The sequence below is a fragment of the Eufriesea mexicana genome, unplaced genomic scaffold, assembly GCF_001483705.2.
Source record: "Eufriesea mexicana isolate 0111107269 unplaced genomic scaffold, ASM148370v2 scaffold10480, whole genome shotgun sequence".
NCBI lineage: Eukaryota > Metazoa > Arthropoda > Insecta > Hymenoptera > Apidae > Eufriesea > Eufriesea mexicana.
Window position 1 is genome coordinate 48591 of NW_016918138.1, and position 27599 is coordinate 76189.

Genomic DNA, 27599 nt, shown 5'->3' on the forward strand with positions numbered 1-27599 from the left:
AAATATATAAAATTTATTAGAATTCATTAAAAAATATGTAAAATTTCATTGCTATATATTATTACTATATATATTTATTGAAAAATATATTTAATAAATATATAGAATTTATAGGAAATGTAGAATTTATTAGAATTTATCAGAAAATATGTAGAATTTCATTGCTATATGTATTCCAAATCCAGGAAATATATATACATACATATATTTGCTATAAAAATTATTTTCTCAATTACAACAACTTTCTAAGCTAAAAATCACTCAAAGGTCATTGTGTAGCAAGTCGTTGAATTCGTCTGTTTTAAAAAGGTCAAAGTGACTTACGTTCTTTATCCAAAAAAAAGAATTTTTCGAAATTTTTATTATTGCAATTTATTTTCCACAAAGAACACATTAATTTTCATTTCAAACATTTTTCTGTTAAATTATCATAAATGCCTCAAAAATCGCTACCTCTACGTTCGCTAAAATCGCTACGTTGAACATTATACGTTTATAGTATGAAAAAATATTTAATTTCGGAACTCTATGGTACATGATTACACGAAAAGTTTATCATAGGTTATACTCATAAACTCATCGTCAAGAAAAAAGCAAAAATGGCGGATGAAAACAGAGATACTTGTAGATTAGAGGTTATGTCGCGTCCTCAGTTGGCACGCAGTGGTCAGTAGGGTTGCCAACCGAAACTGGAGGAACGAAATTCCCTATTCGACACATAACCTCAACAGTGGGCGAAACAAAATGGCCACCGCTTGGTATTAAAATGGCGGCGCGGTACCACGAACGATCGAGTCGGCAAACAAGCGGAGGAATCGCGGAAGAGAGGCGAAGAACGGAAGGAAGAAGCTGGTGGGGAAGTAGAAGGTGCGTCGGATGCATTCCACGGCTAGATCGGCATTGTTGTGCGCGTTTTCGAAAAGGCCACCGCCCACCATTGTGCCCAGCCGACAATGGCCTGATGAGCCAGTATTGTCGAACTTGTCGAACTCCAGCGCGATGAAAGGGCCGAGGGGAAGCCCCGTCCGAAGTCCCTCGGCAAGTACGTGCCTCCTGGGACTCGATGAAATCGCTTTCGTCCGGGAACCACTTCCGCCCAAATATTTGTTCCGTCATTCGAAGTCCGTTCCTTCCATCGAACAATTATTAATCGTGTTTTTCTTCTGTTCAACCCTCTGAAGCCAGCATCCATAATTCGCCACGAAGAACACAGTGATCAGATTGACCCTGGTCTTTCTGAAACTTCGGCTCGAACTTTATTGGATTAAGACTGCTACGGATCGATGAAGAGGGAAGTTGGTAATGTTACTCGTTCCGGTGTTTGCTTAGACTGGCGAGGGGAATGTCGGACATGGCTCGTACCGATCTTAACCTTTTAAACGAACAGATAACTTACCAGAAGTGCATGTTCGCGCTGAGAGAGTAATTTCCATGACGAGTTAACTCGTCGTGTCTGCGGGAAATATGGAAACATGCGATTTCCACTTTATGCTGTAGTTAAATAATAGAAATTCCGAAATTTAGGTTCTTTGGTGAATGAAAAAGCATTTTTAATATTAATTTTATTCAACTGTATGAGTGACAGTTTAAAATGAAATTTTAGGACGAGTTAATTCGTCATTTGTGCTAAAGAAGCATTTTCCAAGACAAGTTAATTTGTCTTTCGAGTTGTGGAAGCAGTTTTCAATGACACGTGACTCTTTGTTCGCGCTGAGAGAGTAATTTCCATGACGAGTTAACTCGTCGTGTCTGCAAGAAATATGGAAACATGCGATTTCCACTTTATGCTGTAGTTAAATAATAGTAATTCCAAAATTTAGGTTCTTTGGTGAAGGAGAGAGCATTTTTAATATTAATTTTATTCAACTGTATGAGTGACAGTTTAAAATGAAATTTAAGACGAGTTAATTCGTCATTTGTGCTAAAGAAGCATTTTCCAAGACAAGTTAATTTGTCATTCGAGTTGCAGAAGCAGTTTTCGATGACAAGTTGACTCGTAATTCGCGCTGAGAATGTAATTTCCATGACGAGTTAACTCGTCATCCCAGGTTAAGAGGTTAACGATATTTTTAGCAACGATACATTTAAAGCATAAAATAAAATGCTAGCACAGGCTCTGATTTTTAATATTTCTGGAGACTATTCAAATTTTAGACACGAAATACCTCGAGGTTAAGAATAATATTCGAATGTTGTACTTCAAAGGAATTTCGTAACTTCGGAATTCCGGTTTCATTGAAAGCTTTTTTGCAGGGTGTAAAGTATAAAGCACAGTAGGTTGCAAACGGAGTAAATTCTTTTGTCGGAGTGAAATATCTTTTGAATGGTGAAGTCGACGATTGAATTTTTAACATTTTTTCCGTTTTCTGAACGGTATCTCAGGTGGAAAAATTTGTACCTTTGTGAAATAGAGTATTGAAAATATACATTTATTTATTTGCGATTTTATACAATTTATGTTTTGTCCACAAATTTCACCTTTTGCGCGAAAAAATGAACGTGACAAAATAATAGCACAGGTATGAAAAAATGGATCAATGAAAATATGTGGATCTTTTTATGTATTTTCATATATTGAATATTAATCTGATTTCAACAATTTCCTCTTGTATTAGGTTTAGAAGATAAATGAACACAACATCGATTTTTGTTATATTTACGAAAATGTACCCGAACATGGTAATTGTTTTACAATATTTTCGTCAATAACATTGTGCACTATTAAGTCTGTAAAATCAAATTTTATTTATTTGTCATTCACAGATCAAAGTGAATAACTCCGCTTTTCGAATTTTTTAAAATTTTGGTGTCAAAGAATTTGATTTATATTTTTATATTATTTTATATTTTTATATTTAAACTAAATTTCTATTTTTTATTTTATGGGGTTAATCAGTTTGGAAAATGAAAAACTTAACCCTTTGGCTGGAAGATTTTTTCGTGGTAAAGAACAGCAGCTCGGAGCTTTTCTTATATTTTTGCAAGCTCCCTTATATATTTTATGCTAAAATAAAATAAGAGGATCACATGTTTGTGTGAGAAATGAACGAATATAATCATTCTATTTCAATATCTCATCTGTAGTTATTTTTAATATAGCTGTCGTCTCTTATTTATTATTTAAATTACAGCATTAAAAGAAATGGCGACTGAGAGTCACCTCTTGATTGCAAAGGGTTAATTGTCTGTTTTTATTTTTGTCAAGATATACTGATTGAAAATACTCGATACGTGCTGAAAATTGTATGACATACTATCATTTTGTCGCATATTGTGCATCAAATTAGGTGTCCAAATTACGAGAAAATTAGGTGTCAAGTTTATAAAGTAGAATTCAGTTTCTTACGAAAGTATTCGAACACTTGAGTCCCACATAATTGACAAATGATGTAATTGTACTGAATTTGAAATTTCGAAAATAATTCTGTACCTAAAATGAGATACAAATGTTAAAAATGTATAAGTGGAACTATAATAAAATCTGATAGTAAATACAAAATTTGTGAAACGTTGAATATTAACATACTCGTTATGGGAATCAGAAAACTATTTGAATGGAGATGAGACGAGGATGAGAAAATATCAGCACTATAATTAATATTAAAAATGGTCTAAATAAATTAACACGAAATAATTCGAAACCTAATAGGAAGAATATTCGTATTCAAAGTTTTACGAATTTTGTATTCTTTATCGAATTTTTCCCACTTTTGCCATACTTGTAGCTTACTTGAAATGCAGTATTATTTTCGAAGCTTAAATTCAACGTCTGCATTTCATTTGTCGAAAATTTGAAACACGCGTATTCAAACACTTCAATGAGCAATTGTACATTGAAGTAGCAGAATTTTTCGTACACTATGATTTGTAAAAAAATATTTTATTCCATGTTCTCTTACGTAGGACCTTGCAAAATTAATTTTTACAATGACAATCATGTTAAAATTATGAAAATGTGCATGATGTTAAATTACTTTCGAACAATTATTTGTTTTCGAACTATTTATTAATTTATATTTAATATTATTTATTAATTATTTTCAAACTATTCATTAATTTAAATTTAACATTATTTATTAATTATTTTTTAACTATTCATTAATTTATATTTAATATTATTTGTTAATTATTTTCAAACTATTCATTAATTTAAATTTAACATTATTTATTAATTATTTTTTAACTATTCATTAATTTATGTTTAGTATTATTTGTTAATTATTTTTTAACTATTCATTAATTTAAATTTAATATTATTTATTAATTATTTTCGAACTGTTTATTAATTTATAATTAACAATACACGGTTTGATATGAAATGTAAATATGCACACCGTATATATAATTTGAAGTCGGTATATAAATAATACGTAATACAATAATATATCACCACTGTGTCATAACTCCTGTTGAACGTCATACTATACCGATGTATACTTCATAGCCAATTTTCTCGTAATTGGCTGAATATCTACTGCTGAAACTATAATCATACCTACTATAATCTTATATCTATTAATCCAACAAATTTCCTTGAAATCAGTGCGAACTGTGTGTAATGCTTCCCTTGTGAATTGAAGCATTAAGACCTTCTAATGACGCAATTATGAAGAAATTAGATTCAAAACAGAGTAATACCAGACCTATCGACCTGCAATATGTACCTAAATATAGTATACGTAGATAATAATAATTAAAGTGGTAGTATAATAACAAATATATAACACGTAATAATACATAACAAAATTATAGTGATAAAAATAGTGATAATTAAAACAATAAAATAGGAATATGCAGTGAAATTTGAAAAGCTAAGAGTTATAGAGGATTCGAATCATCAAAATTTTTGAGTAGATACGATTTAAAAATTGAAAATTTGACATACAGAAGCTTGTGTCTTTTGACAGAACGTTACAATTTTATAAAATAAACTCACCTTTTTGATGCAATATTTTAACAGCGACACTTACCAAATAAGACTTTATTCTTAATAATAATTAACTTGACTTCACAAGTACTTGATTCTGCGACAATTGAACTGTGACTAACTAATTTATTTTCCTTAAATTCTAATAAGACGCCACTAAAAAATTCACCGTTATCATTCATAGCTTACTAGTGCATTTGAGTTGCATTATTGCATCGACTTACATTAGAGTACGGAGTTAACCCATTCGAGACCGATTGCACACCGTGTGTGTAATAATAATAATAATGAGCAATCAGTTATTCTGAGTAAAGTAGTCGTCGAGATAAGACATTTTTTGAATTAATAGTGTGGTATCGCAGGATGAGTGGGTCGAGCATGTTATCTAGAGTGCGTGCGAAAGGACGAATGACCGTGCGCTAGGATCGTGTGGTCGGGATGTTTATGAATGTATCGGATGAAAGTGAAGAGTGTCTCTCGGAATGCGTTTGAGTGTTTGGGCTACGTGACCCGCTGAGGGTAAGATTGCAAGGAGTGCGTGGGAAAGTGTGATTGGGAAAGAGAGAATAGGTATGAAAGAGAATGGAATGTATGGTTTTAAATAGAGATGCGAGGGCATGACTGGGCAGTATTTAGTATGTCGTAGTACGGTGTAGTATGTTAGAGTTCGTAGTAGAATTATTAGAGAGAGAGAGAGAGTTGTGAAGAATTGTGTTGTTAGTTGTTGTCGCGTCGCGATCGAAATTCTCGAATTTCCGACGTGTTGTAAGGCCGTCTCGCGACTACGACACGTGTTGCCCGTCAAATTAATATTGGGCAACTGTTTAAGTTGCACGAGCGGAAAAGAGTCGTGTCTACGACGTTCGACGTTTAGAAAAGAACCGTGACGTGTTGTTGATTTGAAGAGAACTGGTTCAAGAGAACCGATGTCTCTGATGTTTCGAGAGGAAGTGTTTGAGAGAGATCCGACATCCCTAAGATCTCGTACGGAAGTATTCTAGAGAGAACCCGTGTCTCTCAGATCTCGAACCGAAGTGAGCTCCTCGATCTCCCTAAGATCGGCCTTAGGAAAAATCGGGAGCTCGCCAAATATGATTGGCTGTTTTTGACCAAGGGCATTCCCTTGGTTCGCGAATCGGTGACCTTGGAGAAAGGGAAGGTTCCCCAAAAAGCAACGATAGTGGAGGAAACCCTCTCCTCCAAGGTGGGGTACCTGGGGTCCACCCGCGCGCTGGTGACCCCATCGGTCGTTTGTTACCCCTAGCGAGGGCCTGAGGCTTCCAACGCGTGCGGACCACGTGGAGCCCTCAGGCCTATTGTCAGCCAAGTCTTAAGAGCCGTCGCCTAATTTCGTTAAATTAGGGATTTCCAGGATTCTCGTGTTCCGCGACACGAGAAGTCAAAGAAAAAAGGTAAAGCAGTCAAACATGCTGAAGGCATGGAGCGGAAAATTCCGATGCCGAATTGTTCGACCCTAAGACCTGGCTGTTGGAAGACCGTAAGGACTTGTTCCACGACGGAACAGTTGTAGTCGTAAAAGTTTAGTTGACAGATATCTATATTCGTAATCTTTGCCGTCACCGCGCATTGTATAATTATTTTATGTTTAATAAATAGTAGTTATATTATTTAACAACCCACTCTGTCTCTACAATAGTATCTGTAATGTATAGAAAAACAAAATTTGGCATTGGTTTCGTTGCGTATCAAAAACAACAAAACACTTTGTTTGTAAAATACAGACTGCAGTAAATCTGAGTATCCGAGGTTCTCTCCAACCAAGTAGAGACTGTGCGACTCTACGATACTGCCTTACTATAGTGCCGTCGCTTATCCTTTAGAGCCCTCATCGATCTAGCCTCGATCGGCTCTAGCACGCGTTTTGTCCGAAGTCGTGGAAACTAGTACAAGATCGGCGGAAAAGAAGCCGCTTCTAGTTTAGGAACGCATTAAACCTGGGAAAGTTGCGGCAAGTTTGGAAGTTGCCTGGCCGGAAATTAACCTGGAGTGTTCGCGATGCACTTTTGGCGGTGACTTCTCCTCGGAGAGTGACGTGGAAGCCCGAGATAAAGTCGTGAGCGTGCGTGCCTCTGGGAACGCGTTGCCTCTGCTCCTAGGGAATCGCAGATAGCGCGCGCACGGCGGCGAATTAATTTTCTAATTGCCAAGAAAGCGACGTCTTCGCGATCCGCATCGCGCGTATGTCTTCGTCGGTGAAATGTAGGTCAGCTTCCGATTATTCGGATATTCCGTACGAAGACCCCGACACCTGGGGAATTAAGATATCGCTGGAGATGGTTGACGTAAAGTACGAGAGACACGGTGCTCGGGAGCGCCGTCGTGGATGAAGGTAAACAGGGGGTTGGAAAGACGAGACGCATTTGGATTGTAAGAGACGTTCTCGTAAAAAGTCTGCTCTGGTGAAATGTGGTTGCCTATCGCGGCTAGGGAAATGTAATGGAACGGTCACGAGTCGCTTGTCGCCCTGTACTTACCTCTGCCACTCCAACTCTTCTCTCTCCTCTTCCTCTCCGGCAGGAACTGCTGTCAGACTGCTTGTTTATTAACCTTATTTATTCACCTAATAGCGGTGCTTCCTCGTGCATGCGAGATAGGGATTAGCCAGGAAAGAAGAACGGAAATAAAAGCCACTAGTGTGTGATAGTGGTCACATAGATTTTTAAGTATATATGTGGGATCGGGGTGGGTGGATGGGCTAAAGTAACGTTGTTTTACTGCTTCTTAGGATACAATAAATTTATACTTATTAGCTACGAAACTAAAGACCCGCTACAGGTACGCTCGACTTTTACTTCTTAGACACTATCTTTGGAACCGTTTTGCTGCTGCCCGCGCCCTTGCACCCTTATTTAAGCATTCACTCTGTCCTCATCTATACCCACGTTCTCTCTTCTCAATCGGTCGTTCACGTATTCTAAATAGTCAAGCGCATTCATAAACTTTCATAAACATTCATTGCAATCGATCCTCTTGCACGCGGTCTCTTTCGATCTGGGTCCAGACACACTTATCATTCTTCCAGGGCCGTACTTATTCCAATCCCACATATATGTGTTGGGGTGAGTGGAACAAGTATCCATGGGATTGGAATATGTAATGAATTCAGGTTAATTTGATAAATGAGTATGCGTTTAATGATTGAGGTGTGTGTGAATTGTGTATGCCAATGTAACCATGGGATTGGAATATGTAATGATTCAGATTAATTTGATAAATGAGTATGCGTTTAATGATTGAGGTGTGTGTGAATTGTGTATGCCAATGTAATGTATGAGAAGAAAGAAAAAGGAGAGTGATTTTGGATACGTTAGTTGTAATTGAGATATAATAGTGACAAGTCGTGACATTGAGTAATTGTGCGAAATTAATTATATTTATATGTTATATTAGTGTGTTACAATCCTTATTAAATAAAGAATTGTTCTTCATTTTGTTATTAAACTTTCATCCACCATTAACATAGAGTGGTAAGATCGGGTTTATAAATTAAAAGGAACTTTTGTAGTGTAAGGGTTGAAGAAGAAAGGGCTGAATTAACGTGGAGAAATGCGGTGAAATAATGTATGTTATTTTTTAAAATTCCCTTTATAAATTAAATCGAAATAAATATTGTAGATTGCGTAAATACAAATGTATAAAAATAGGTAAAAGGTAATCGTTAGTAATATTACCATTTTTATGTTACTGGAAGAGTTAATAGTTAACAAGAGTTAATTATACAATTCATATTCATTGGATTTACATATGTTCTTCTTATATATTTATCAGAATTTATGTTACAGTTTATGTACTTATCAGATAAACGAAAGGAATAAAAATAAATTTTGTAGCTTCCAAAAAGTTATGATATTTAAATAATGAAAATGAAGATAAATTAAATTTTTATAATTCTTAAAAATTTATAGTGATTATTACTTTTTCATTATTTCTTCAGATTACATTTTATTATTTTTTGGATCAAGACGTATTTAAATATAGAGGATTTATTTTTCAACCATTGATATTCTAATAAAATTTAATCGATTTTAATCGATTATTGCAATATCTTTTTAGAATACAAAATATATATTTCTTATTAAAAGCAAATCTTCCTAATTGGAAATTGCAATTGATGTTTTGAGTTGTATATAATCCTTAATGCATTTATAGTGATTATTAGTTTTCAATTATTTATTAAGATTACGTATTGGGAAGGGGGACAAGAAGTATTTAAATGTAGAGAATTAATTTTTTAATTATTAACATTCTTTCCAAAATTTATTTCATTTTATAAATTTTACTCGATTTAGTCGACAATTGCAATGTCCTTTTAGGATACGAAATATATATCTTTTTTATTAAAAGCAAAACTTACTTATTGGAAATTGTAATTGATGTTCTGATTTATATATGAGTTGTTCACTGCACAAATTGATTAACTCCATAGAACAAAAAGTGGAGAAATGCAATGAAATAATGTATATTGTTTTTCAAAATTCCCTTCATAATTTAAATCGAAATAAATATTGTAGAATGCATAAATACAAATGTAACTTTCATCTAACGGTATATAAAATTTATAAGAAAAAATAGCCAAAAGGTAATCGTTAGTAATGTTACCATTTTTATGTTGCTGGAAGAGTTAATCGATTTGGCAAGCGAGAAAAGTAATAAATTTAAATTTTACTAAATTTTACTTAAATTCTGATAAGACGGCGCTAAAAAATTCACCGTTATCATTCATGGCTTGCTAGTGCATTTGAGTTGCATTATTGCAACGATTTACATTAGAGTACGGAGTTAATCAAAGTGACCTCTGAAATAAATTATTTATTATTCAGTGGCCAAAAAATTTTTGTCGTTTAACGGTGTTAATCTTAATTATCAGGAAAAGTTATTATAAATATAAAAAGTTATGACTATACCAATTGCTTTGACGCTTAAATTTAAGATTTTTCAAAAAGTAGAGTTAATCGATTTGTGCAGTGAGTGGCTCAAATAAGTCTATTACTCTGTCACGAGACTATAAGTCTACGAGTTTCTTCCTAACGTATCCTCATCAGTAGGCAAAGGGTATATGTCTGCACCACGCATCATAGAAGGCTTCGAGCCTCCGTATACTTTACACTGCCAAGTAATATAAAATATAACCGGAATCAAAAGTTTGTTTCGACTTACTAATCCGATCTTCGCTACACCTGTGCACTGTGTGTATTTTTAACTTTAAATCTGCAACGGGAATAAAATTTCTTGCAACGTCACTGGGAGCAAAGTTCACGGCAGCTAAATTCACGAAACTCCGTTTTGGAGGTGATAACAGAGATTCGAGGAAGTAGCAGGCAAAGTTATCGGGAAACTAGCAGTGGAACACGGATCATACTGCTCCCTGTTCGGGAAGAGGTGGCCAGTCGGGGTGAAGGACCAGGAATGTATTAAAGGGGCTCACCTATCCGAGCCACGATCGTCTCATGCATACGAATAAGCCTTTCCCGATATCTCCCGCGGTGGTTTCCGGTAGCCAGCTTATTAAACGCACTGGATGACCGATCCGTAATTAACGATCGTCTTTGTTGCGTCCCGAACACTGCATCTCCCACGGTGACAGTTTCGCGGGGGTTGTAAGGCCCGTTTACTTGGATACGACAGTGTTGTTGGGATACGGTCTACTTTAATACTAGATTTACGGATGTCGATTACATATGTAGCATCGGATTTGGGTTGACTAGAGATAGTATTGTTGGCTTCTTAACAGAATAAAATAAGCTTGTACGCAGAATGACGACTATGAAACAAGAGAGATTCGCTATGGGCACGCTATTCTGATCTTTCTTAGGCTGACTTGGACTTCTTACATGCTCTCTGACTAACACACTGACTAACTTTGACACACTGACTAACTCTGGCACCCTCACTGACACACTGACTCTTGCACCCTTATTTAACACTAGGCTTACGGACGCTATCTGTATACCTATTTCCAAGGACACCTGTCAAATTGGCAGCTAAAGGAAACCACGTGCCTTTTTTTTTAACGATTAGTTTAATTTAAAAACAATTATATATTATATTAACAGTCTTAATGTAAGTTAACTAAATCTGTTACCATCGTGTAATTGGAGCAACCCTTCCATCAAATTCACGGGTTCCGTAAATCTAGTGTTAAACCTTTCACAGTGTGGTAGAATTACGAATTCAGGTCCAAAAAATGTCCAGTTTTTCATGTTCGAAAACACTTGGGCGTGTAATAAAAAATGTCGAAAAACGTATTGTAATTAGTCCGTATTGTAGTCATTGTCAATTGTATTGTTCTGTCTTGCATTCTCTGGTGGAGCTGAACTATCATCGGTTAAGTTCAAGATGTGCTGAGTCTTTGGCGCTGAGTTGATCATCGTGGGTCTGTCTTGACTACCTGTTCGTGATGCTTGCTCGTTTTCTCAGAATTTTCAGGACTTTTGAAACTCTCGTGGTGACTGTAGTCTCGGTGGTTTCATAAGTTTTGTATGTTTACTGATTGATTGGTGTAGCGTCCTACGGTATCGAATCTCTTCGATTTCCAAGAACGCTTATCACGCGCCAAATTAATATTGCGTGACTAGTTGTGATAATAAGGATCCAGAATGCGTGTGGTCAAAGAGAGTGTTTATTTACAGAAAAGCGTAGAATAGTTATAATGTAGACGTTAACGGAGTACCGTTTCGAACACGCGTTTGCATGTGTAATTAAGATGTTTCAAGGATCGGTGCCGAAGACGAACTGACTTCTCGATTTTGCTCCATGTCCTGTCTCGTCGTGTTCGGTCCGGTGTTTTCTCTAGTTTAGTTCTGATTGGGTAAAATAGATGTTGGTGGTGGAAAGGTAAAGAGTTTTAATTGGACAGAGGGTGTGACATAAGGACCTTTGGCTAAGGAGTAGGAAACTGTCAAGGAGCCGATTTCTGATGGTCAATGACGTGATTTATAAGTGCCGTCCGTCCGTCGCTTGTTGGGTCTGTCACAAGTGGGTCCCATCTGTCGCGTCTGGTACTAGTAAAATTCCTAATTTTGCTTTACCTTTGTAAGCTTAATCCGCTAGAACGGCGTTGAGGCACATCGAACCTCCGGAATTGCAGTCGCGGTATAAAATATAAAATAAACCGTTAGGTCTGGCAAAAGTGTAAGCCTTAGAATAAAATTATGTTATAAACACGCTCTCCGGGACGGAACAATTGCTGTGAAATGTAAGTCGTGAATGTGTGTCCTATTGGTTGTGGATAATATTGGATGTTAATGGTGGATGCTTAAACAATTTGAGTCCCTATGCCTATCGTCTTAAGAGTGATTTATTAACCCTTGCTAAGGTTCTCCTAAGTGATGACCAGGTGAACGCTGGCAATAAAGACGTAAAACAGTCCTCTGTCTGACTTCTCGATACCGTCTGATATATTGTGTCTGAATTCTCGATACCGTCTTGTGTCTTGTACTGATTCTCGCTACCGTCGTCTGATGTGTTCTGTGTGATTTCTCCAAACCGTCTGATTCTTCGTCTTGGACTTCTAACTATCGTCTGTCTTGTCTAGTCTAGGTTTGCTCTGATTGGTCGAAAGTGATTGTAGGTGGAGGAAAAAATAGTTAGATTGGACACGGTGTTTTAGCAGGACTTTGGATTAGGAGAGGGAAACTGTGAAGGAAGTTTTCCTTTGGTATTGTTTAGTATTAACACTTTACCGACCGCTAGTGCTTCAACGCACGTCCGATCGCTCAGCCGCAGATTCTCCCTGACGCCGGCTCTGTTCGGTTTAGACTGTCGCACGAGAGTATCTGTGCGTTTCGTATGCTCAGATAAATTTGTAAAAAAGACAGACACTAAGGACATAAAACAGTCCTCCACTTGGCCTGGGACATTGTGGTCCTAGGGCCGCAACAATGCTTACAAAGCTTACAAAGCAACGCAACTAACGCAACTGAGCAACGTACCAAAGAGCCTAAAAATAGGCTATCGGTCGGTAAGCATCGGCGACCAAAGGCTAATTAATAGGCTTCCTAAAGTGTTAACTTGGGGCCTAACATTCAATCCTGGGACCGCAACAGTCCTCGAGATTGAGAATTCACGGGTAGTCGATAAGAATCGAATGGGAGATCGATACAGGGATATTCTCATGTTTCCATCAGCTCTCTGACGGAACATCGTGTACCAGCTTTTGGATATGAATGGGACACGATCCGGGGACTGGTGAATTTTATGGAAACCGATTTAAATCGTTGATCCACCGGAAATGGGGCTCCGAGTAATAAACGGAGGCGCATAACAGAGGCTCGTCGGTGAACTATGCTCTGTTTAACGTGCCGAGGCTTCCACTCTGATTATGAGCGAATGGATATCGGTTTATTGTAATCCTTGTGCCAGTGTTTCACGATCGGAAGCCGACCCGGTGTCTTTTTTCTCTCCTTTTCCTCTGCTTTTTTTCATCACGACCGAGTGAAACGAGTCGCCGTGAAAGATCAAACAGGCGCCGCGTTAAATATTCATAAAATGGAGGTGGTGAAAGCCGATGGCGGAGGAGAACGACGGGAAAAATTGAAGCGCCGGTCCGACCGGTATGAATTTTCATTAACGCGAACTTTCGGCCCGGTCGAAAATCAAATTGACTTCGACGAATTTCAAATGCAATTTGAAATCTCGCCTGAAATCTGCATGCCGCGCGTCGAGACAACAAAGTCTACTTTAATCGTCGTGTTAGTTAAGGAAAAGTTAGGTCACGTCGGCTCGCTAGGTGTCGCTGCCCGGAATCCCCTAGATTCTCCTAGGGAAATGAGGACGACGCCGGTAGCCGGGATAAAGGGGCAATTTTTCCCCGAATTCTCTGGCCTCGCGTGGTTCACGATGAACAACAATCAAGCCAGGCGGGCTCACGAGCGAGCCAGCCAATGGTAAATCGTAATGAGTCCCGCAAATTGTTTTACGAGCAATGTTGGCCGGCGTGCGGTCGCATTACCGGCTGGACCCAGCAGTGTATCAATTACGAAATAACGTCGTTATCGTGGCGAGCCTGGTGCAGCCTAATTAACGAATTTCCAGCTCGAACTCGTCGATCACCCCCGGGTGAGAACCACTGGCAGAATCTCCGAAATTCGTTAAGCCCACAACGAGTTAGGACGATCCGACTCGTTTTGACGGCCACCAAGCTCCTCGAAATATTGGGTTGGCAAGAAAGTTCTTTCGGTTTTTTAGTGTGAAATAAAACTCAATTTTTTCTATACAGTAAATGAACTTTAATCGGTCAAATATCTTCCATTCTATTCGATGACCTTTGCCATCTTTCTGGTAACTTCGTGATCCCGCGCTCGTAGAATTTCTGGTCCTTATCTGCAGAAAACTTAACCAAGTGCGTAAATCTCAGAAGGTCGACCAGAACGTTGTGGGCATCTTTCAGTGAAAAATCTTCAGAACGAAATTTTTTAAACTAATTCTGACACGTGCGTTCTGTTAAACAATCAACGCCATAAACTTCTCGTATCTCTTTGCGAGCCTCAGCCGCATTCTTGCCTTTATGAAAATGAAAAAGTAAAATGTGTCGAAAATGCTTATTTTTGCACCCCGTGTTAAGACTGACCGTGAACTGACAGTTATAAACGAAATTGCACGGAATTTCATGAAATAGCAACCTAAAGGTATCGACTACCACATCTCAAAAGAAAAACATTCTAACATTGACAAAAGAATAACTAAACAAGCATAACATTATTTACTGATACAAACCGAAATTACTTTCTTGCCAACCAAATATATTCGATACGCTTCCGGAGCATCATACGCTGTGGGATCGATAAATTTAATCAGTATAATAGAGAAGAACTACCTAACCTAAGAGACAATCGTCTCGGTCTTACGGTCTAACCGATGCTGTTCCCAGATTTTTGCAAAAAGCTATTGCTACTACTATGGTGAATAATGTCTATAGCTACGTGTCTATGATAACGTGTATGTAAGAGTTAGGTCCCCGATTGTTTATGCTTTCTATAAATATATCGAGGTGGCTGACAGTGGACACGTATAACGGATGTACTTAAAAACTCGACTGAGTCGATTGGAATAAAGAAACCTAACTCAAAGCTTACTTAACACTGGAACTACCATCCCAGTCAACCGAAAGGGTTAAGTTGGATCGGTCGGCAGACGAATCTAAATTCCATCCAGTCAGAGCTTCCAAAACATTGGCTCCCGCATTTTCCCCTAGAAAAATACCCCAGCCAGCTGTTTCCACGCGATCGTCCGAGTCACGTGCAAACTTAGGTTAGACATACAGCGTTCCATGTAAGACCTGCATCGCCTGGTATTATTGTACATCGTATCTAGAGAGCTTGGGCAAGATTTCGAATATCCCGTCAGGATTAGCTTCGCTCCCTGAAAAGTCTAAGAACGATTTGTCAAAGCAAAAGCCCACGCCTACCATCGCAAGAAGCAACTTCTGCTCCGAAGAGCTATATTTTCACGAATGGATGATATTCGTGTGCTGTTCTCGGTTCCAGGTGATCCTCGTGCCTCACAGCCACACGGATCCAGGATGGCTAAAGACGTTCGAGCAGTACTTTCACAGCTCCACCAGAAGCATTTTGAACAACATGGTGTCGAAGCTTCAGCAGTGGCCCAATATGACCTTCATCTGGAGCGAGGTGTCCTTCTTGTCACTCTGGTGGGAAAGGTAAGCGATATAACCTCTATCCTTGGCAGGAAAAACGACTGGAAATTATCGTTGGCCCTTGCAATGAAAACCGGCGTATTCTCGAGGATATAGCCATTCTCCCTAGTCATTCGATTGCCCTGGCCACAAAGCCTAGGCAGCATCGGTTTTTATGCGCACGTTAGGAGTTGCTGCGTACGTGCTTCGCGAAGACGACAGTCGTAAAGGACGCCATTAGGGTAGGACGATGGCGGCTGAGATGGGCCAGCTCGGAAAGCGTCCCCTCGCAAGCATCCGGCAGAATCTTCCACAGCTTTCCTTTTCTCCTGTTTCCTCCTTTAACGATCGAAAGAGGAGCCGAGGATAAAGATGAGGAAGTATCGCGGGCATAAAAGGGAATCGTGAAGGGGCAACGAGATAAGGTTCACCCCGTCTTCCATTCCCGTGGAGGGACTTCTTTATAGAATTGACGAGCGATCAAATTCTGACCAGCATGGCCCGGGACAAGGGATCATTTCCAATTCAGGCAAACGGAAATCGCCTCGATACTGATCGAGAAAGGCGGAAATCGTCCTGATACCGATCCCCTGGTATCCTTCCGTAAGAGGATCACGCGGAAAGCGGAATAGATTTCCTTGGATTTAGCCGTGGACCGTGTGTTCCCGTACCATGGGCTTCTCCGTGGAACGAGGCTGTCATAAAACGGCCCACTAGCACGAGAAATAGCGGCGTGATGCTTTGGGTTAAGGCAATATCCGGCAGATCGAAAACCACCTCCTTCCTCCACGCTACAGAACGCCTTGAGTGAAAATGAGTCTCCGCTATAGGATGTAGCATGGAAATTATGGGGCTGTTAGGGCAACTCTCCTGCTCCTTCGAGGTCCAACGCGATGCCAGCTCGATATTAGGCAGCGAAACGGATTTATTGCAATTGCTTTCTAACGGCATCCTTCTCAATCTCGCCGATAGATGGCTTCATACTTGAAGCAGGCTCGAGGACATTCTCGCAAGTCCTCGGCGAATCCTCGACTCCCATAACGTACAAAATTCCTATGCTGTTTAAGTAAAGCTACCGTCTAAGGCAGGGTCTGCTAGAAAGAATGTACCTCATCTCTCCCTTCTCCTATTTATTTATTTATTTATCTAGTCCGCCATCTGCACCTTACCCACTTAAAATCAAAAGCTGTATAGTTTTCGTGCCTTTCTATACATAGGCAAACACGTTAAGTTTGATTTTAGATCGCGAGTGCTTCACGCTAGAGCCATCGATCTCAGCCTAAGTTTTTATTTGTAATCATTCATTTTATATGTATATTATTGTATCTAGTTTCTGGCGCATTAAACGTACGTTAAATTGGATATTGGCCAACTTAGAAAGCCTTACCGAGTCCACTAACAGACCCAGGACAAAACGCATCCTCTTCCCTGCGTCCTCCTACCTGGCACATGTCATAGCACGACGACCAAGGGGATATCAAACGATAGCACGGTAGGAACCACAGACCATCATCGCAATCTCATGAGAGGGGACCCCCACAGCTTTATATTATCGTGTGTCTCGAAAAGCAAGACGAGGGTACAGCTAATGCACACAGTCTACCTGACAGCTGCCGCGCTAATTGGGATGTTCGAATCTCTGCTGACCCAAATAGCTTCCACTTTCCATCTCCTTGGTATACGCCCAGAATACGTTCTAAAAACGAAAGTACAACTCGAGTACTCTCCAACTGCAATACGGAAAGTGCTCGAGAGTAATCGAGAGTGTTCTATCAGCCTGTATGGAAATGTTGACACCGTGTAGCGATCTCGGTGCCCTGGTGAAGCCGGATTGAACGAAACGGCAATGAAATTACTGTGACCGGAAGTGCACGCGCAGCTCTGCCCTGTGGGCAGAAAAATCACGTGGTACTTTTAACAGCAGCCGTAAATTCTCGGCTACCGAGGATCAATCTGTGCGGAGTGTTAACCGGAAACCTAAAGACGTCTTCCTGGAAATTGACGACTTCCCTGGAATCTGGGTTATCGAGAAGCGGAAACGGCAGTGGCACGGGATTCGTTGGTTGGTTTAGATAGGACATGAACGCGGAAAGGCGGCCATTGCAGCCTGGGCGAGATCACGTAAATCCTGACCCACTGGAATGCGGCCGAGCAATAAATATGATTTGTATCGTGGATTGTATCGTGCGAAATTACAAGTTGCGGCGTAACGCGTTACTCACCCCCGCTATCTGCCATGTAAGTTACAATTACTCGGCCTATATATCACACAGCCGCCGTAAGGTATTCGCGTTTAACCCCCTTAGACGGTGAATTATACTTGGAGGAATGCCTTCGCGAGACCTAGAATCCCAGAACCATTTGCTCCGTCTCGAAATAATTCTACGTCCGAGTAACAACCTGAGAAAAGAGATTGAAAACTGCCAGCGGGGCGTCCCGGAAGTTAGGCGAATTTCAGACCATATATAGCAATTCCCCGTTTCCATCCGAATCGAAGCGTACTAAACGCTGAAACTGCTGACTGGAGATTCGAAAACAGCTGCTAAAGCCGCGTTCTCAGGAAGATTTTCGGCGCTGGGTGGGGTGGTCTTGAAACGAGGAATCACGGCGAGCTGAGGGGTGATCTAGTTGGATCGAGGATAACCATGGTGTTCGTGACCTTAACCCCAAGCGCGGAGGATGCTGGGAAAGCAGAGCGAGATTCGTGTCGATTTTATGGCGAACATAAACGGCCTAATGAGAACAAGCCCCACGCGGGAGTATTAAACTATGTACGCAATGTTTGTTCCGATCTATCACGGATTCTAACGTAGATCTCGTTCAGTTGATGAACCATGGATGATATTATCCTTAAATTTTAGATGCCCATTTTCTAGGTTAACTTTTGGACTTAGAAAGAATCGAACTCCGAATTCGGGTAAAATTTTGAATTTTCTTTCTCTTCTTTCGTTCATTTGTAGCGCTCACCCTACAAAGAAAATGGTGGATGATATTATCCTTAAATTTTAGATGCCTATTTTCTAGGTTAACTTTTGGACTTAGAAAGAATCGAACTTCGAATTCGGGTAAAATTTTGTATTTTCTTTTTCTTCTTTCGTTCATTTGTACCACTCACCCTACAAAGAAAATGGTGGATGGTATTATCGTTAAACTTTAGATGTCCATCTTCTAGATTAATTTTTAGATTTGAAAATGATCGAAGTTTAAATTCGGATAAAATTTTATATTTTCTTTATTTTTCTTCTTTCGTTCATTTGTAGCGCTCACGTTGCAAAGGAAATGGTAGATGATATTATCCATTTTCTAGGTTAACTTTTGAACTTAAAAAGAATGGAAGTTCGAATTCGGGTAAAATTTTGTATTTTCTTTTTCTTCTTTCGTTCATTTGTAGCGCTCGCCCTACAAAGAAAATGGTGGATGATATTATCCTTAAATTTTAGATGTCCATTTTCTAGATTAACTTTTGGATTTAAAAAGGATCAAAGTTTAAATACGGGTAAAATTTTATATTTTCTTTACTTTTCTTCTTTCGTTCATTTGTAACACTCACCGTACAAAGAAAATGGTGGATGATATTATTGTTAAACTTTAGATGTCCATCTTGTAGATTAATTTTTGGATTTGAAGAAGATCGAAGTTTAAATTCGGATAAAATTTTATATTTTCTTTACTTTTCTTCTTTCGTTCATTTGTAACACTCACCGTACAAAGAAAATGGTGGATGATATTATTGTTAAACTTTAGATGTCCATCTTGTAGATTAATTTTTGGATTTGAAGAAGATCGAAGTTTAAATTCGGATAAAATTTTATATTTTCTTTATTTTCCTTCTTTCGTTCATTTGTAGCGCTCACGTTGCAAAGGAAATGGTAGATGATATTATCCATTTTCTAGGTTAACTTTTGAACTTAAAAAGAATGGAAGTTCGAATTCTGTTAAAATTTTATATTTTCTTTTTTTTCTTTCGTTCATTTGTAACGCTCACGTTACACAGAAGATGGTGGATATTATCCTTAAATTTTAGATATCCACTTTTTAGATTAACTTTCGGATTTAAAAAGGATCAAAGCTCAAATACGGATAAAATTTTATATTTTCTTTTTCTTCCTTCGTTTATTTGTAGTGTTCACCCTACAAAGTAGATGATGGATGATATTTTCCTTCTTTCGTTCATTTGTAGCGCTCACGTTGCAAAGGAAATGGTAGATGATATTATCCATTTTCTAGGTTAACTTTTGAACTTAAAAAGAATGGAAGTTCGAATTCGGGTAAAATTTTGTATTTTCTTTTTCTTCTTTCGTTCATTTGTAGCGCTCGCCCTACAAAGAAAATGGTGGATGATATTATCCTTAAATTTTAGATGTCCATTTTCTAGATTAACTTTTGGATTTAAAAAGGATCAAAGTTTAAATACGGGTAAAATTTTATATTTTCTTTACTTTTCTTCTTTCGTTCATTTGTAACACTCACCGTACAAAGAAAATGGTGGATGATATTATTGTTAAACTTTAGATGTCCATCTTGTAGATTAATTTTTGGATTTGAAGAAGATCGAAGTTTAAATTCGGATAAAATTTTATATTTTCTTTATTTTCCTTCTTTCGTTCATTTGTAGCGCTCACGTTGCAAAGGAAATGGTAGATGATATTATCCATTTTCTAGGTTAACTTTTGAACTTAAAAAGAATGGAAGTTCGAATTCTGTTAAAATTTTATATTTTCTTTTTTTTCTTTCGTTCATTTGTAACGCTCACGTTACACAGAAGATGGTGGATATTATCCTTAAATTTTAGATATTCACTTTTTAGATTAACTTTCGGATTTAAAAAGGATCAAAGCTCAAATACGGATAAAATTTCATATTTTCTTTTTCTTCCTTCGTTTATTTGTAGTGTTCACCCTACAAAGTAGATGATGGATGATATTATCCTTATATTTTAGATATCCATCTTCTAGATTAATTTTTAGATTTAGAAAGGATCTAAGTTCGAATTCGGTTAAAATTTTATATTTTCTTTTTCTTCTTTCGTTCATTCGTAGTGCTCACCCTACAAAGAAGATGGTCGTGAAGAGACTGGTGAAGGATGGCAGGCTAGAGATGACCACTGGAGGTTGGGTGATGACCGACGAGGCAACGTCGCACATCTACGCCATGTTGGATCAGCTGATCGAGGGTAAGCGCCGCCATCTTGAATTTTTATCGCTCGTAGACAGCTCAGCATATTTATATAGAACGATATAGAACGATATGAAACTGCGTGAAATGGAAATTGGATATATCGCGGAATGCAATAACCGAGGTTTCCTTTATACGAGAGGATTTATACTTAATCCCGAGATCCTAAGAGCGACGAAGATGATGAGGGTATTCCAGAGAATTGCCATCGTCGCCCTTAACGCTCTCTGATTGCGGAAGGAAAAGGAAGCTAGGGTCGTTTAATGCGAGAATTTTATCGAGTTCTGGGATTCCCCTGATTACAGTCGAGGCTTCCACGATGCTAGCCGCGCCATAATAATTACCGTTCCCCTAAATACGTCCTGGCGCTATCATCGTCTCGAGGCCATTAAGCGCGATCGTGATCCGAGTTATGACGTTTGGGAGTCGTCCGAATTGTTCTGACGATCTTGAGATGGATCTTCCAAGGCTAATATACACGAAATCACCTGAGCCATTCCCTTTCTCAGGGAATGGGATTTATGTTATCGTTGAAGGCGAGTGAAAGAGAGTTGAAGAATTTCGAAGTTAGAATCGCTTGGAAGTTTTTAAACTACAGCAACAGTGGGAATTTTAAATTCATGTTGCGAGTGTAACAGAATAATAACAGTACTCCTCATTCTTCTATAAACAATTATATAATGGAGAAATATATTCCAAACTAAAATAAACATGTTCAGAACACATTCTAGATTCCTTCTTTATTACCAAGTGTAAGGGGGGTGTCTAATAATATTCTAACAAGAAGAACTGGCCGCTAATACTCTTTCCTAATAACTGTCTCTCAATAACTCCTCTCAATGCACTCTCTAGGAACTGTCTAAGCACTGTCTAACAACTGCCTAAGCATTGTCCCGTACGCTTCGCGACCTGCCCTTTTAAAGATGGGCCTCCTTTGTTCATTGATCAAGGGGATCTCTGCTTCGATTTGAGACTCCGGTTATCATTGCTACGTGCTTCTCACTCACGCCGCCTTATCGGTAACCGGAGCTCGCCTAATCTTATATATGTAGGATACCAAAAGAAATCGCGAATCGCCTATTGCCAACAAAAACAAATTGTAAACCGATCGATATCTTCTAGAAGCAAATCGAAAAGTTATTCTATATAACAAAATTAAGTTGCGCGACTCCTCTACGGAGAGGTGAAGCGTAGGTCAAGGAAAGCATAAAAGCGTGGTCCTTGACAACCATAACAGAGTCCTTGGAAATCGGTTGTGACCAGCACAAGCGTGAGTCGCTTGGTGTTGGAAAGAGAGTTTTAAAAGAGTGCGTCTTTGTGTGTTTTCGTTATCTTGGTGTTCTTTTCCTAAGTTAAATCAGTTTACGAGTTTTGAGTTTGCGTTATCATGTTCTTGTTCTTTCGTGAATTTTCGGTGTCTCGAGACCAGTTCTGCCATCCTACATATATTCTTACACAAATTCACTATTAGTATTCACACCTCGTTTCTAATCCAGCCAATTATGTATTAACTCGCATAATTCATTTATAAGAAAGATAATTACACATGTTGCAGTCTAAAGTCATTGAATTTTCAAGTTAGACTCGATTATTTGGTTAGGGCCCAATCACATACTTCATTTATGATAAAAGTAATCACACATGTTGTGGTCTGCAATTACTGAATTCACATGAAGATTAGACTTAATTTTTTGGTTAGGATGGATTGCATTGATTCGCATAATTCAATTACAATAAAATTAATGACACGTATTACAGTCTGATGTCATTAAATCCACAGGACGATTGAACTTGATTTTTTTATTAAGATTGGCTTGCATAATTCATTCACTATAAAAATAATCACGAATATTATGCCTTAAGATCATTGATTTCTCAAGGAGATTGGATTCAATTTTTTGGTTAGGATCGAGTTACACACTTCTATATTTCATTCACAATAAACATAATCACGAATGTTGCAATGGAGAGATATTGAATTCTCAAGAAGGTCAGACTCAATTTTTTGGTTAGGATCGGATTACATTAATTCGCATAATTCATTTACAATAAAAATGATCTCACATGTTACGATCTGAAGTCATTGAATTCTCAAGGAGGTTAGATTACATTGTTTGGTTAGGATTGGGTCGCACGCAAGTATACTTCATTCATAATAAAAATAATGGCAAGTATTACACTCCGAAGTCATTGAATTCTCAAGGAGGTTAGATTCGATTTTCTGGTTAGAATTAGGTCACACTGAATCGTATACCTCGTTCACAATAAAGATAATCACAAATACCAGGTTCTAAAGTTATTGAATTCCCATGGAGGTTATACTCGATTTTTTTACTAGGTTAGATTCGATTTTCTGGTTAGAATTAGGTCACATTGAATCGTATACCTCGTTCACAATAAAGATAATCACAAATACCAAGTTCTAAAATTATCGAATTCTCAAGAAGGTTATACTCGATTTTTTTACTAGGTTAGATTCGATTTTCTGGTTAGAATTAGGTCACACTGAGTCGTATACCTCGTTCACAATAAAGATAATCACAAATACCAGGTTTTAAAGTTGTCGAATTCTCAAGGAGGTTAGACTAGATTTGTTTATTAGGATTAAGTCAAACCGAGTCGTATACCTCATTCACAATAAAAATAATCACAAATATTAGGCTCTAGGATCATTGAATTTTCAAGAAGGTTACACTCGATTTTTAGGTTAGATTTGATCGCACCGACTCGCATACTTAATTCGCAATAAAAATAATCACACATTTCACGATTTAACCTCATCGAATTCGAAGAAAATTATCCTCAATTTTTAATCTATCTGTCAATATAATTGAACTTTCTAGTGAAATTCTATTGAATTGCAATGGCTATAGCAAACCAATAGAATTTTTTCTCCTTATTTATGCAAAAAAGTTAGCTCACCACGATATTAGTCGAAAATGTCAATATAATTGAACTTTCTAGTGAAATTCTATTGAATTTCAATGGCTATAGCAAACCAATAGAATTTTTTCTCCTTATTTATGTAAGCTTACATCTACCAAAATTTCCCGCCATATTTAAACTGGAATTCCCGTTCTCCCTAAACAGGAATTCTCCGCGTTTGAACACGCCGGATCGGTTTAGAAATCCTTCGGGTCTGTTCTAGTCGATACGAACGGGGATTTGTTCGTAACGTGTTGCATTTTCGACGTTGCATATTCACATGCGGAGTATTTGCCGATATATCGGCGTGTAATGCCCGCGAGCACGCATATTGACCGCGACTGGTCTGGATATTTAACGTTCTAAGCGCGAACCAACCGCATACATATTCAGAAGCCTAATAATTGGAAGTTAATATAGCCGAGCTGGTATTATTTCAATGAAACGCGAGGATTGACTATACGGGCTGGCGTGTAAATTGCGAACCAGTTTGCCCTTGAATCGGCAAAATTGTATGGCTACGATTTCAGGTAATAGGTGAATGATATTGAACAACCTAAAAGCTTTTTCAAAAAGAAAATAAATATTTGCAAAATCCGCACGAATGTTAATTTCTTTTTCTTGAATTCTCCCTCTCCCTCTTGTTTAATAATAAGAATTTTTTCAATTTGAATAGATAAATGGGAACTATTCGTAAACTACCCTTTGAATGGAAGTATGGCTTGGGTAATTAGTAGGAGTTATTAGATAGGAATTATTAGGGATTATTAGGGATTAGATCATTAGTAGGAATTAACTAGGAATTATGGTAACAAATAAATGATTTTGAAAAGGATATAAAATCTTGTAATTCTTTCTATAGATCGTACAAGAGTCAAATTAAAATTTTTAAATAGAAATATATTTTTATTGTACTGTTTATTGTATAGTTTCTGTGGGTAGAATATACAATAACATACCAAAGCTTTTAAACGAGAAACTCACAAAATGTATTTCAATTAAACTATTTAAGTAATAAACGTTTCTTCTCTCAATCACTCTTAATAATTATTAATTTTACGTGTTCACTCTTTGGTGTTTCTCAGACAATTGTTTTATTCTCACACATTGTTCTAAACATACTTTCAAATATTATTCACACTAGACGGCACTTGGTCACATTATTTATATGTAATGTTATGTAATGTGTATTATATATATATATATAATCGGGTTAGTTTTTCGAATCGATCTCTTTTTGCGAAGTTAGTTGGAGAAAAAGGAATTAGGTTTGGATAAGAATCACAATTTTTTGGGATGCATGTATATATATCACACATTGCACAATTATAGGACAAATAAGTTTCATTTATTTAACCTCACTCACTGTTTCATATTACTCGTTAAGGTCTACAAAAAAGTGAAGATGATTAGCTTAGAAGATATTTTAATCTGAATATTCGGATACCTATTATTCTAAAATGCAAATGGTGGAAAATAAAGCACCAGAAATGATGCATTTACTTGATTAGTTATTTACGTGTACTTCGTATAATTTTCAATTAATTACCTGTTTTTCTTTTACAATATTTTATAAATTTCGGAAATATTCGTTTATGATTTCATAATATTTTTCATATTATTTATTTCAATTAACGAAGTGTCCACATACCTGTGGGTAATAATGTATTGTATGTATTTTATGTTACATAATTTCATATTTTATGTTCAAAATAATTTCATTTGCATTAGTTCGTATAATTTTCAATTAATTACCTGTTTTTCTTTTACAATATTTTATAAATTTCGGAAATATTCGTTTATGATTTCATAATATTTTTCATATTATTTATTTCAATTAACGAAGTGTTTACATACTTGTGGACAATATTGTACGTATTTTATGTTACATAATTTCATATTTTATATTTAAAACAATTTCATTTGCATTAGTTCGTATAATTTTCAATTAATAACCTGTTTTTCTTTTACAATATTTTATAAACTTCGAAAATATTCGTTTATAATTTCATAATATTTTTCATATTATTTATTTCAATTAACGAAGTGTCCACATAACTGTGGATAGTAACGTATGTACTTTGTGTTACATAATTTCATATTTTATATTTAAAACAATTTCATTTGCATTAGTTGGTATAATTTTCGATTAATAACCTGTTTTTCTTCTGCAATATCTATTCTTATATTCCAAAACCGGTAAACCCGTTTTAATCAAAAATTTAGAAAATCCCTAGCATCTACGTCTCGAAAATCGAGTTACACATGTGCTATCAAAAATGACTATTACAAAGAAGCGATTATTAATTTCCAGTTACAATTAGTCCTCGAGATACACATTTTGCATTGGCTTGCTCCCCCATCCCAGAGTTCCTTTCACCGTCGACTTTGGGACGAGCTTCATCTCCCTAGCAACCCCCAAGTTACCAAGAGAAAGCGTCTCTGATACGTTCCCGTAGGATGAGACGTCGTAAACGTGGAATCGCGCGCGATAAAGGATCGAGGGATCTTTCGAAACCGCGGCATCACGTGGATCCAGTGTAAATATCGCGGGATAAAAACGTTTAAGGCTGCGTGCTATCACGCGGAACTAGGATTTCTTCCCTGCTATTGCTCCGGAGAACACAGGAACCCCGTTTGAAAATACGGCGAGACGCAATCGAAGTCCTGACGGCGATATTACGCGGTTGAGATCTGGCCTTTTCGGTGAGTATCCTCGATGGAAGACTCCCCCCGTGTATAAAGGATCTAATTTAAGTCCGTCAGGATACACGGAGCATCCTCTTGTGATCCTCTTTCCTTTGGGTTTCCCTTCCACCCCGGGTTTCTTCCTTTTTCTTTCTTTTTCTCGGTACTTATGCTTCGCAATGGGGGTGGTTCTCCGAATCGATCTCTTTTCGCGAAGTTGGTTGGAGAAGTGGGATTATGTTTGGATAAGAATCGCGAATTTTTGGGATCCATTAGGATAATTTTTCAAAGGTTTTCGTGGACACGCTTCCTTTCCGAGGCTCTTCTACTTCGTTTCTTTTCGCGAGCCACGTGATAGTTCTCAGTTGAGGTTTTTCTCTGAGCACTATACTTAACCCTTTGCACTCCAGAGGTAATTCTCATTGTCAGTCACCGTTTGTTTCAATACCTGGAAGCCTGAGTAACGAGTATGAGATATTACTAGATTAGAAATAACTCCACGTGAAATATCGAAATGAAATACGCGTGATTTTCTCTTTTTATTTTGACACAAATGGTATCACCGAGATAGGAAAAATATAAGAAAAGCTTCGAATTGTTATATCTTCATAACGAGGAAATTTTCCAGTGCACAGGGATAATAATTTGAACAACCAATTGCATTTCCTACCACGTTGAACGTGCAATTGGTACTGTTCATTTTAATCATCTTGCCATTAGTCGATAGCTTTCCTAATTCTTTGGACTCGAACACTTTTTCGTCGTAAACAGCAATTCGAAGCTTTTCTTAGATTTTCATAAGCTCGATGATACTCCTTATGCCAAAATAAAAAAAGAAAATCGTGCATTTGTGTGAGAAATGAACGAATAGAATTATTTTATTTCGATACTTCGCGCGTAGTTGTTAATATAATTATCATCGTTCGTTATTTGAGTTATGGCATCGAAGCAAACGGTGACTGAGAGTCATCTCTCGAGTGCAAAGGGTTAATACAGTCTTCCCGTTTTCGGTCTACGTGACAGCAGATACGTAGATGCGAATTGGAAACTGTTGGAGGTATCAAGGGGGTATCGCGTCGTTCCCTTGATCTTCCTGGTCGCGTGGTTTCCGCCCGAAAGAATTCGTCTTCGCGGTTGTAAGGCGCGAAGATATCCCGATGTGGATGGACGGTTCGACGCGACACGGTATCTCGTCGACTTAACGAGGAGATACGAAAATCGTCTCGTGTT

General features: G+C 37.7%; 1 protein-coding gene across 1 annotated transcript in view; it reads left to right on the forward strand.

Annotated features, from left to right (window-relative positions):
• LOC108553455 (alpha-mannosidase 2-like) overlaps positions 1-20754 on the forward strand; it is a gene marked incomplete at both ends in the record, with an annotated part of 43007 nt that extends 22253 nt beyond the window's left edge. The window contains 2 exons of the mRNA XM_017908353.1: positions 15433-15605; positions 20621-20754. Coding sequence (XP_017763842.1) covers positions 15433-15605; positions 20621-20754 — 307 coding nt within the window. The remainder of the gene's footprint in view (positions 1-15432; positions 15606-20620) is intronic.
• Positions 20755-27599: the final 6845 nt, after the last annotated feature.